General features: G+C 39.7%; 1 protein-coding gene across 3 annotated transcripts in view; it reads left to right on the forward strand.

Annotated features, from left to right (window-relative positions):
• Window positions 1-3453: 3453 nt before the first annotated feature.
• LOC132112119 (solute carrier family 35 member F4-like) overlaps window positions 3454-13466 on the forward strand; it is a 29509-nt gene continuing 19496 nt past the window's right edge. For 2 of the 3 annotated variants that reach the window (XM_059519701.1, XM_059519702.1), the window contains exon 1: window positions 3586-3795. In XM_059519701.1, the coding sequence (XP_059375684.1) occupies window positions 3724-3795 (72 nt within the window). In that variant the 5' untranslated portion in view covers window positions 3586-3723. Of the gene's footprint in view, window positions 3796-13466 lie in introns of all 3 variants that reach the window. The other variant, XM_059519699.1, reaches the window with a different exon arrangement.

Consider the following 13466-nt stretch of genomic DNA (forward strand, 5'->3'; position numbering starts at 1 on the left):
GCGACATGCTCTGCAAGTTCTATAATGCAAGCTTTATCACCGTGTAAAGAGTACTATCATCCAAAGATGGCCCTCAAGTGGAATTTGCTGCCTTTGTGGAGTGGACACACCAGTCCATCGCCAGTGCCACTCCTGACCCAGAGCCCAGCCCACCATCTCCCCGATGTGTGGAGCACATGCCCGAGCCCACCGCTGACAGAGAGCCATAGCCCACCACGGCCGACGAGCCATCGCCGTGCAGAGCAAAAGAGCTGAGGATCGCCACGGAGCTGGAGGCCATGACTTCAGTCAAGGTGTGTGAGCCAGCAACCATGCCTGCCACGATGGAGAAAGCCACGGATGGTGTAAGCGCAGAGAGAAGCTCCGCCACCTGCACTGCGGCTGACGGTGAGCAAAGTGCCAAACCAAAGAGGAGAGTGCTCCAGTCCCAAAAACCAGTTCATAGTGCCCCCCAGTGTCTAGAAAGCACCTTCCAATGTGTCCTCCTGGATCCACATCTTCACATCGGTTGCCGGAGCCATTGGTTCTGCCTAGGACCTCCAGATCCTCACTGTCGCCCTGGCTCATCTGCTCTCCATCTCCACCTCGGGCTCCTCCACCATCTGTTCCTCCACCGTTGATCAGCCCCCTGGAGTCGGTGGCCATTCCTCCTCCATAGCTCTTCACTCCATCAGCTCCACCGTGGGCTGTCATTATGGCTGTAGCCTGGGTCCAGCTGGGTCCAGCTATTTGGCAAAACCAATAGTCCTTGAAAAATGTTCTGAAAGGTCTGTCATTTCTACTAGCAGCTCCAAATGTATTGCAAAAATAATGAAAAACAAGTTTCTCCAACACAACAATACTGTTTGGTTGATTTATTCATAATTTAAGTACTTATTAATATTTGAAAAATAGTAATATTTCAAAATGTGATTGGTCTGCTAGAATCCCTCCCTCAGTATGTCCTTGAGTTTTGTGTGTTTATGTGTACTTTATTATATTTTAATGTTATGTCTTCTTATAAAGCAAAGAACAAGTGTCTTATCATTTATTATACTAAATTGCATTATACATCAGTAGTTGTCTGTGACAAACAATGTTGATCTGCCATGGAACAGGTCCTTGTGGAGATGGAAAGAATGCCATCTTCTCACGTTCCATTGTTGTCTCCTTTCGTAGTTTTAAATAATGACGGAATGATTTATTTGCCGTTGTCACGGCTATAATGCTTCTCCGACGAGCCGCCTCTTCTTCTGCTTTTGTCGTGGTACTGCAGGTTGCACCAGCAATATGCTAATGGTCACTGCAGACTAGCGGTTTGCATGTGTACTGCACGTCGACGCGGAAAATAACGCAGAAGTATAAATGAAAATTTACGCATAGACTACAGCGTAAAGGCTACGGTGTAAGGTCCAACACAGAAGTATAAATCAGCCTTAAAGGGGATTGTGCCTTCTCTGTGGCAGCTCCAAGTCTCTGGAATAGCCTCCCTCCTCATATTAGATCCTGTAACTCATTGAAATGTTTTAAATCCTTTCTGAAATAGTGCATCTCTACACTATTTCTTACAACTGCCCCAGGGGTCTGGAGTCTGAGTAGTGATCTGTATTGGGTGTGTTCTTAATTTGTGGTAGATTGTAAATGTTGAGAATGTAAAGCACTTTGGTCAATATGTGTTGTTTTTAAACATGCTATAAATTTGATTTTGATGCGATTTCAAGAAATCGCTTACTGCACCTTTAACAACATTTATTCACTATAGCGTTAAGACTGTGTTTTGGTTTAGGGTTAGTTGTTTGAGTACCATTTTATTTGAAGGTGTCCTTGTTACACATGTTACATGTACTTACTATTATTATAACAATGCAATTATGCATAATTACATGCAAGTAACCCTAATCCTAACCCTAAATAATCCTAACCCTATAGTAATTAATATTACTCAGTACTTAAATGTATAATTACACAAGGACACCTTAAAACAAAGTGTAACCGTTGTTTGTAATTCTGCATAATTTACTGTTAGTACATGTAACATGATAACAAGGACAGTGTAAAAATGAAGTGTTACTGAAAATTACTTTGTATTTCATTGGCTCTACAAAAACAAAGCCAAACTGGAAAGTTCCGGGCTTCAGTGTCATAAGTTGCTGTTCTGGCCACCAAACAACCATAACGAGACAGAGATGGCATGGCAGGCTGGAAGAAGAACACAAGGAAACTAAACAATGTACAGAGCAGATTGGTTTAGCCACAAGTGAGGGAAGGGAAGCTTAGTCTGGTGCTGTAATTGGGGCCACATATGAAACTCAGCATGTGTCCTTCGCTCAGAAAATCCAAGAGCTCCGTGAGAAAATTCTCCTTCCAATGTCGGAGATCAATTTCACACAAAGTGCTAAGGATTTGCCGCAGAACCATAGAGGAGTCACCGAAATAGACTTGGCTTGTGATATTGTACTGGGTTTACCCTGAACCTCAGCACTTTTACTGGATGTTCTGTGCAAGAATCATTGGTTTTGAGCAGAGGTGCTCTAAGCTGAGACCAGCAACTCAAAACTTGCATTCAGAGCCATTTTATAGTGCTTTGCTCTATAATAGATCTGACTGTGTGTTCTTACTTTCTGGTGTGGGAGAGGTCCAAACTCTGTGGCTAATTGGACTCAATAACACTTTTATGACAACCGTGCCTCTGTGATTATAGCTAAAGATTAATTCATTATTGTAGTGCTCACGTTAACAATCAGGAGTGGAGAAATTATGCCTGTGTGCTGATTGCGTGAAGTTATAGCTGAATCTATTTATGTCGGGCGAAATAGCCTTGTGCCACCATCTCAGAGCTACTACACTCTCACGCTCAAGGCCTCATAAATATGTGATGAAAACAATAAATAGAGACACAGCCACAGGCCACTGAACTATTAAAGCATAACATATGTGCACTAAAACAGAGAAAGCAATTCAAGCATAGAATGGACAAACACTGTTTCTTTACTTTCTTTCTTTCTACCTTTAAAGGCACCTTAAGCAACATTCCATCTAATATATTTTAGGCAGGAGCCCAATAGTAACATGATTACGGCACGACGATGCACTCGTGTCTCCTCTTTTGTAATAACCACTGCGTCTACTCTACCGTGATACCTGAATCTCGAGAGAGTCGTTCTTTTATTAATTCATTCAAACCGAATCGTGTGTGTGAATCACAAACAAGTATGACTGTGAGGTGGGTGATAAACAAAACAGCACTCTGTTAAATCACACAGTCGAACCATTTTACCTAAATGAAAATACAATGCTTTTTACCACAAAAAAAAAAACGCTGATAACTGAATGGAATCAGTTAATCCTTTGTTGTAAAGCGAACGAACCGATTCTGAAAAATGAATCGGACCTCCCAGTGCTTGCTGCCATCTGTTCGGAGCAGTGTGACGCCCCCTGCTGTCTGATGCATGAAAGACGCTGGGCAAGTTTCACACAACCCTGAGCGACTCCTCAAAGCAACGTGTGCTGGAATTTGACTCGGGTGATGTTCTCAACAGTGGAACTGGTTATCGCTTGCGACCTAAAAGGTGCCGTTTTGCCAGTTCAAAGGTAAGATGAGCAGCACGGAGATCCAGAATTCGGGAGAGGAGCCCTGCGTTCGCCTGGAGCACCTACCGGGCAAGAGTCCGCACCTAGCGGGAAAGGCGTCTCCGCAGGTGAACAGCCGCTGGGATGCGCCTCAAGTGACGGCCAACGGGGTCCATGACATTGAGAATCGGATTTTACGAATCACTGGTTATTACGGCTATAAACCCGGGTACTCCAGCCACAGAAGTAAGTGTTTAAAAACACACGCAATAACCAATGCAATAGTAATGGTGTCGAGATCAAGTCACGGCTGTCTGAACGCTGTGTTGGCCTTGAATGATGAATTTATATCATGTGAATGTGAAGGAAACGCATGCTGCGTGCACTGCCTCATTTTGTTCGCAGGGCGCTTTGTTATAAATACAGTCTGCAGAACTTTCTGATGAAGTTTTGAATGTAAAAGTATAGAATATAATGTAAAATATAGCCGGATAGGGTAAACCGGATAGAAATAGATATAAGAAATAAATGTAAAGAATATAAAATAAAGATAAAGAAGGAATTAATCAGATTAAATATATAAAAATGTTACAAATAGTGAAACAATAGATTATATAATAAGGAAATGCTCCTTTATAGACAGTTTAGATGCATTAGTGAAGTAATTTAGTATCAACAACTCTAAATGTCTGCAGACAACTGTGCGGTTTTGGCTAAATACATAATCTGCACAACACACTCAGAAATTCACTGATAGTAAGTCATTGTGAAATTACAAGTAAAAAAGAAATCACAAGCAATATATATTGCAAGATATGTTAGACAAAATGCACAGAGATATCAGGTTGAAAGACACTTATTTGAGTGGCAGTGTGAATGGAGTGGTGATTAGATCCTAATTGTAATATGTGTGCCATTCCTGAGTTTCAGTACCATCAAGTCTATTTTAATGCAATCGAAAGAGTCTTGGGCACAGGACAGATTTGAGGTTCTGCTTAATTGTTAGCATGCAGGATTTAAATGTTTTTTATTATTATTGTGGCCAAGTGTAAGTGCAACATATTACACAATGGGCAGTGAATGGTGGTGTAGCCCATGTCTCTGGTGTGCTGTTATTACACTGGTGCAGTATGTAAGTACATGAATCATCATGTCCAATGGATATCATTGTGTACTGTATGTGTGCATGCATCCATGTGATGCCTCAAAGTCCCTGAGGACAGTATATGGTAACATAAAATCTTGTGTTGCATTTACCTTTGTGCCATAATTTTTTATTTTATTTTTATGAATGCCTAGTTGAAAGCAACAATTATTGTGCTCAACCAAAAAGGTTATTTTTTATTTTTTTTATGCAAAGGTGTCACATTGAAATGTTTCCTCAGAGACTATACCATGCTCTCCCCTGTTTTAAGACCTGACTCAGCAGTATATGTAGTGAATCAAAGTGTCAGTCATAGACCGGCAAGAAAAACAATGTCAAAGCACTACTATTTAACAGAACTAGTTCATCCCAATGAAATCTGTCTGTACTCTGCCTCGAATTGGACAAAAGCTCAAAATTGATGCTTTGTAATTTATAAACCAGTTAAGTATTGGTTTTGCAAAAATCACACAATAACATCCATTGCATATTCAATCCTGAGGAAATTGCCAAATTCAACTCTATTTCTTTCATGACTGATGAATTCAACAGTTCAGTTTGTTAAAAGTCTAAATGAAAGAGTGTTCGCAACCCATTTTACTCATTTAATGGTAAAGGTTTGCTAGGTGAAACATGGTATTATATGAGAATAAATGTTGAGCGGGATTGATTGGATTGTAAACCATAGCCATTAGCCAGACCTACTGTAAATGTGAACCTGAAACACTTACGGAGACTTTCGGACTGGGACATGGAGGCTGAAGGTCGAATTCACCCTCAAGAGCATCTCAGCCAATAAGTGTGTGTTGGACCTTTTCTTTTCCAGCATAAATTCAAATTGCAGTTTCATTAAATGTTTACGCAATTTCAAAAAGCAACAAATACTAAAACATTTTTGTATATTTATAATATATATATTATAATTACTGCATCATTTTTATTTAAAAAATACAAAATACATTTTTAAGTATAAATGAAAATGAAACAAGTATGTATTATTTATATAATTATTTTGCAGTTAGTTTAACACATCCAATTCCTTTTAAGGATTGAAAGCTAAGTAAAACTGGCAAATTTGTGAGTGACACTCATGGTGTAATATATGTGCATACATTGCATCCAACAGTTTGTAAATGCCCGAGGCAAATTGGGGTTTGGACAACATCATCACAAATCCTTGTTATTTTGTGATGACTCTGCATTAATAAGGGACAACAAAAAAATGTGTAAGCATCTTATTAAATAAAAAATAAATTCACAACACGGAAAAATACTAGAACCATTGATCAGTTATCTCTAAAATGTGTTCTGCTTGGTCTGTTGTGTACTAACATTAATTCTGGGCTCCTTCTACCTTCAGGTGTAGTTGTTGAGCATTGTTACCTTGTTAAATAATGGTTTACATAATAAATGCTCAGTTTTTTTGTAGACCAACACGCAAGTAAGCATCACCCTGGTTCCTTCAATAAAAAACCCAGCAGGATTTCCATTGGCTTTTGATTTATTGCACAAAATAATCTCTTAGACCAAAAGTTGAATTCCTTCATGTTTTGTTCATCATGATAATCGTAAAAGTCAAATGTAAGGGCATTTGTTTGGTTCATGTCCAAATGTATAACAGGATGCTTGAACAGTGTACTGTGAGCTAATGAGTCCCAGCAGCTTTTATGGAATAGTTTCTGGATACTTTTTGCAACTCTTTGCGAAAAAGCCATCAATAAGACCAAGAAAGAATCATCCAGCATAACCTTTGACAGAAACAATCTGTTGGTGTCATCTGTTGTCTTCTGACAATATACAGAGTCAATGTGACCCAATCATCTAAACGTATCTGCCGTGGGTGCTCTGAATGCAACGCACGTATGCCCCCCTCCATCTCTGCCCAGACCACCTCGCCTAGAGAGCTATTTTTAGATACAGGCCTAATGGGACTCTTCTCATCTACTTAGACAGAGAGACGCTGTTAAATGTAGGCTCACTTGGGAGCTGTACAGACTTCAGAGCAGACAGCTGACGTAAGTAAAAGTTCCAGAATCGTTAACCCAAGTGAAAAAGTAATGTTCACACTTCCAGACAGTGTTATTTTATTATCGAGATACAATTCTCATTTCATTAACTTTTTTTTCTTCCAATTATATTTTAATTTTAGTTAGTCTTAGCTATTTGTTTTTGTAATGTTTATTGTCAATTTGTAAATAAAGTCTATATATGCAGTAGTTTTTGTAAATTTTTATTTCAGTTATAGAATTAGTTACTTAAGTTGTATATTTTAATGATGATTTTAGTTTTAGCTTTAGTTAACTATAATAACCCTGCTTGAAGTCAAAGTGACCAATTCTGATTCTCTACAAAAAATTCTACATTTTTATGATATCAAAATAGACGGTAGCATACACTGATCTAAAAAGGTGCCAGATCCAGTTTATTTCTCAAACCAGAACTAAAACTCCCATCTTAACAAACAGATCTGTGTCACATCGGGTCAGTCATTAATACAGTGTGAATGTAGCCAATGTCCCTTAAAAGATACAGCACATTCAGAGGTCATGTAATATTGTGGAGAGGTTGAATTGAAGTAAGTGGTATTAAACAGTCTGCTATATCAACTGTGACATGAGAAAACCAAAAACTTTATAAACTTATTTTTTCAATGAGGCGCAGTACCCTCCAAGGTTGTAAATGCCTTAGGCAAAGTAGGGTTTTAGACTATATTAGCGTAAAGTCTTAAAATTTCTTGATAAATTGCATTAAAACAACATGTAAATACCATTAATGAGTAGCAATAATGTTTTTCCTTTTTGATGGCATAATATTGGCGATATACAGTATATTGGCTAATACATTACAATGATATGATACTTTTATACTTTATGTGCACTCCTGTGCTGCCCCCATCTGGTCATTTGACACATATATCTTCACTCTTTTATTGATTTATGGTGATATAGTCATAATCCCACTTACACAGACTGCTGAATCACACACACACACACACACATTTATGGGGTAAATATTGTGAACATTTTGCTGCTATCAAGGTTCAGTTATGATTAGAATTAGGATTGGTGAATGACTATTTGGCAACAACAAATCATAAGTTTCCAGTTCAGAGAGGAGCTGCAACCCCTTTGCTCGGCCAAAAGGTGTCACTCCTCTCATTTTACAGTGGTTCTAAAGAGTTCTGTTATACAGGAAAGCTAACTGTTAGCATTCCAATGTGTGCATGGATGTGGCCAAATCATGAGAAATCATGAGATACTAAGTAATAATTATGAGATAAAATAGTGAATTGGTGGGTTTTTGTTAAATGTGAGCCAAAATCATCACAATTAAAAGAACCAAAGACTTAAACTACTTCAGTCTGTGTGCATTGAATTTAATACATGAGTTTCACAATTTGAGTTGAATTACTGAAATAAATTAACGTTTCCACGACATTATAATTTACTGAGATGCACCTGTAATTATGACTTTTTATGTCATATTTAAGATTCACCAAAGCATGATTTTGCCACAGAAATGGGCTTCAGTAGTTGTTAACAGGAAAGACCAGGTGGTGTCCAACTGGCTGTAGCCTGACCTTTAGAATGTATTTTCAAAACCTTAACCATGGCTCTGAAGTGATAGACACTAGAAAGTTCATATTTATGCGAATCACGCCACTCCTCCGCTCTTGTAAGTCTTTTATTGGGTTTTGATGAATTGGCTATTAAGTGTGTGTAACACTCATAGCATGTGGGTGCACTATTCTGCTCTCGTCTCGCTCTCATCTTGTAAAATGCAGCTAATAGACGTGCATAAAGGACGCAGCAGGTCTGTGGACAATGGTGGAGGAACATGGCACTGATCTAAATGACAAAGGTGCTGAATGGGGCGAAGGTGGAACACAAGGGCCAGGTGTTGCTATGGCAGGACACACGAGGAGGAGGGCATTGGGATGAAACAACAGGCATCTTGAATGGCAGGTGTCCATTTAATAAAAGAGGGTGAAAATAAAACCATTACTCAGTATAGCTCCATATTTGTGCCTTTTTTTAATCTTTCATACAGGAGAAGTGGATGATATTTTAGTATCTGCAATATTTTAATAATATATCAGCAATAGAAAAGTTAAGTCATTAAAAAGGATGTGGTTTAATTTTCTTCTTGGCATCACAAAATATATGATGTCTTGACACAAAATCTATCCTCAAGTGTGTGTGAATATGTAATATAAAACTGCGGAAATATTAATCTGTCTTTCTATGCGCTGCTGGGGTTTATGTTTTATGGTCTCTGGTTGTGAAAGATATTGATATACGTGATTGAATGCAAACTTAATTGACTGGTGAGAAAGGGTTGTAGATCCACTTGCTGTGTGTGTGTGTAAAGAAACAACTCATGGTTTAATAAAACATTTATGATAGACATAATAATGCTGGAATGACACTGAACGGATAACCAAGTGCCACTGTAACTTTATTTTCAATTATAAAATTAACTACACTGTTCAGAATGTGGGTTTTTAAAGTTATAAAGTAATTAATACATTTAATAGTATTTACACATTTAATAGTAATAATTAATATATTGTGTTATGTTTTTATTAATTTGCCAAAATGTAGGAAGCTTTCTGTAACATTAGGATTAGGGTTTGAGGATAGAAAGTCAAACTTGTTTGATCGAGGAGACAATAAGCTAAATAAATTGCTAAATCAAACGCAGTGACAGTTATATTTCCTGGCATAGCACAACCAGAGTTGCTGCTGCGTGACACACTCTGAGCTCATCCTAGAAATCTGACTCTTCTTAAAAACCTGCTACTAATTTACCAGTATAATGAGTGCTGGCTTAGCAAACAAGCTTCATTTGAGTTCAGGAGTATGCGGTTGACCACAATGCAGTATGTGTTTGTGTGTGTGGTGTTAAATCAAGCCAGTGTGAATGAATGAGAGACAGAAAGCTTTATTTTTTTGTGTATATGTTGTATATGTATGGTTGTGTGAAATTGGAAGAAACAGATGTAGGTGGGTGTAATAATAAAAACTTCCTAATCATCGGGAAGAAGGAGGCGGGAACAGGTGGTCAATCAAACGAAGACTTTAATGACAAAATAAACACAAAACAGCGCACCAGCCCCTCACGGGCGACTGATGCGCACAAAATAAAAACCAAAACACAACTAAAAGCCCAGGCCTGGTCCTCTCTCGTCCTTCACTGTCGTCGCTCCAGTTTTATATCCTTCCATCTCCTACGTGGGACTCAAGACCGGCAGTGGGTCGCAGGTGTCACTGATTTCCCAATCATTGCCGGCCTCCCTCCTTGTTCCCACGTCCCTCGGCCCCACCCAGAGGTGGGTAGTAACGAGTTACATTTACTTCGTTACATTTACTTGAGTAATTTTTTGGGGTAACGAATACTTTTCGGAGTATATTTAAAGATGGGTACTTTATACTCTTACTTGAGTAAATTTTTGGGGAAAAATCTGTACTTTTACTTCGTTACTGTGGGCGACACTCCTCTCGTTACTTTATCTTAATGCAATAAATGTTATAAATGCTTCAGTTTATTCCAAACGTGCCGTCTACTTTTCTCTGGGCAATGAGCGATGCCCATTCGCGAATGATTCATTCTTTTGAGTCAATTCTGTTCAAAGGCTTGATCAAACCAATTGGCAAACGAGTGAATTGGTTCATGAATCAGTTTGAATGAGTCGTTCAGTTCCCTGCCGCACACGCGCTGAGCATCTGAAGCGGTTCACTCAGAGTTGTAACGTTTAAGAACAGAAAGAGCGTTGAAAACGTGTGAATTGAAATCTGCAAAGGCTATTATTTGCTAGCGATGGAGATCCTTATTAGATGAACACCGCATGTGCCGTCTACTGTTTAACAGGTAATAACTTGGGCTACATTCGATTACAGTACACGATACAACTGTGACATTAGTTTGTTGTACGTGTGTGGCTTATAACAGAGGGGAGTCAAGTTGAATGCAGCTTCCAAAAGACAAAAAATAGCCGATTAAGATTTTATTAATTTTAATACAATCACACTGGTGCAAGTACGTTCAGCGGGTCATATTATCAGCTGCTAAATTCAGATCTGTGATTGCTTGCTGGCGCTGAGCCAGAGATAGATGCGTTTATACAGCGCTGCGCATTATAACAAATCACACATGATTCTTTTGAGCTTATTAAAGCATTGGCCAATCAGAGGTGTTCCGATGAGTCATCGCTAAAATGCCGGTGCTTCCTTCACTCGCTCACTGACTGAATACCTCTTTCTGGCAAATTCTCTCGCAGGAACAACAAAGTGCATATGTGTGTACGAATCTTTAATTAAGATATTGATTTCACAGTGTTAACAGTTTCAGTGATTTTAATGGGAGTTTCTGAGAGTGATTGAAATGTAGACTGTCAGTGAAAATGATCTTTAATAATGTAAATGTTATTTGCTCTCTTTCTGAACAATGAAAGATTATACATTTATTTATTACATACATTTTATCTATATATCTAAATAAAAATAGGCTCAGTACAGTATATATGACCCAAAGTAACTAGTAACTAACTACTTGAGTAGATTTTTTATCCGATACTCTTTTACTCTTACTCAAGTAACTATTCAAGACTAGTACTTTTACTTTTACTTGAGTAAATATTTCTAGAAGTACTTTTACTTTTACTTGAGTACAGTTTTTGGGTACTCTACCCACCTCTGGCCCCGCCCCACTCGCCACATACCCCCATCGCCCCTCACAGGCCGGGGTGTACCCACGATACTGCGCTCTACCCCCCCCCCCTCCCTCCGGGGGGGACCGCTCACGGGGACCTGCGGGAACCTGGGGGTAGGACAGACGAGGCGAGAGAAAAGGAGATGGAAGGAGGAGCGACAGAGACGAGAGAGGGGAGAGAGGAAAAAAAAAAAAAAAATTCCGGTTCCCAGACGCACTGCTGCTCAGCCCTCCTCCGGCTGGGCGATCTCCTCCGCGGTGTCTGGCGGTGGCACTGGACGGCCCTCGGCGGACGGCACGACACTCCTCCGCCGCCCGGTGGACGGCAACGGCTCCTCTGGTTTTGGGCAGCCGGCAAGAGTCCCCCATTCCCTGCTCCTCCCCGTTCTGGCGGACGGCAGCAGGCTCCGGCTCTCTGGCGAACGGCGCCGACTCCTCCGCTCCCTCACGGACGGCAGCCGCCCCTCCAGATAGCGGCCGTCGGCAGCGAGCTCGCCCGTCCCCGGCAACTCACTACAGTCCACCGCCTCGAGCGTCCATGGCGGCATCCTCCTCGCCAGCTCTATGGCCCCACGGATTCCCCACAGCGGCGAGGGATCTTCAGCAGCGCGTCCCTCCTTCTCCCGGGTTTCGGCACCACTGTAATAATAAAAACTTTCGTAATCATCGGGAAGAAGGAGGCGGAAACCGGCGGAAAATCAAATGAAACTTTAATAATCACAAAATAAAACAAAACAGCGCACCAGCCCCTCACGGACGACTGGTGCGCACAAAATAAAAACCATAACACAACTAAAAGCCCAGGCCTGGTCCTCTCTCGTCCTTCACTGTCGTCGCTCCAGTTTTATATCCTTCCATCTCCTCTGTGGGACTCAAGAACGGTGGTGGGTCGCAGGTGTCGCTGATTTCCCAATCACTCCACCGGCCTCACTCGTGTTCCCACATCCCTCGGCCCCGCCCCACTCGTCACAGTGGGTGTTTCGCTAATTGAATGAATGGCTGGGACCACTGGAACAAGCATCTCTAAGATGCAAGGCCATGAAAACCGCAAGCAGGGTGTAATGGACCCTCCTCTGACCAGGCAGGCCTACTATAAGGGGTACTTGATACTCAAATTGGTCTGTGATTTAAAGACTCCCTTTAGTCCGCTAAAGTCCCAGCACAGCACAGCTCACACAATAAAGTTACTTTTATGTAATAGTTCACCAAAACTATAAAAAATTAATTCTCGCAAGCATCATTTATGATATTTCAAACCATTTTTAAGGAACCCAAGAGGAGATAGTTTGTTAAATGTTTAAGCTGCTCTTTTCCCTAAAGCAAAAGCTTATACAGTATGTTGACCACAAAGCCATTCCATAGCCTCTGCGAAGAACAAACTAAAATTCTACATAAATGCTACATAAATATTCATACCAACACAAATGTTTTGCATAGTTGTTTTTTTTCCTAAGTCATAACTGATATTAAAAGTAAGAATTTTCACATAAAAAGTATGTTATAAGGTAAAACACATAATTATGAATGTTTTGATATTCTACCATTTTGTAAAGATTCAGTTAGATTTTTGCATATGATTTATTTGTTCAGACCAAAGAGAAAAAACGGCAGACACCGGCAGAAAATGTGTCTTGGTTTGAATGTGATTAAATATGATTAGAAGATGAATATGCAACAAAACTACAGTATGTCACATTTTATTATTAGGTCTTTCGACACAAACATGTTTTACCAAATAAAAAGGACAGCACTTTTAGAGTTCATCCCACTATTTGATTTATATACGTATATTTAAACTAGAATAGTTTTTTTTGTTAACAAAAATAATTGTTGTATCCTAAGTGACACACTACATATACACTACGCACTTATAATACTATGTACTCCAAACTGTACTGCAGGAAGTGCCCAACATACTTAGTTTTTTCAGTTAAATAAAGTGTATCATCTGGGTATATGAAGTGCACTTTTTGTTGCACTTTTACTTGCACTATTTACACTACAAAATAGCATAGAATAGTGCATAAGTAGTACATCATTTGGGATGCACCTCTAGTTTTAG

This window comes from Carassius carassius, chromosome 31 (genome assembly GCF_963082965.1).
Source record: "Carassius carassius chromosome 31, fCarCar2.1, whole genome shotgun sequence".
NCBI lineage: Eukaryota > Metazoa > Chordata > Actinopteri > Cypriniformes > Cyprinidae > Carassius > Carassius carassius.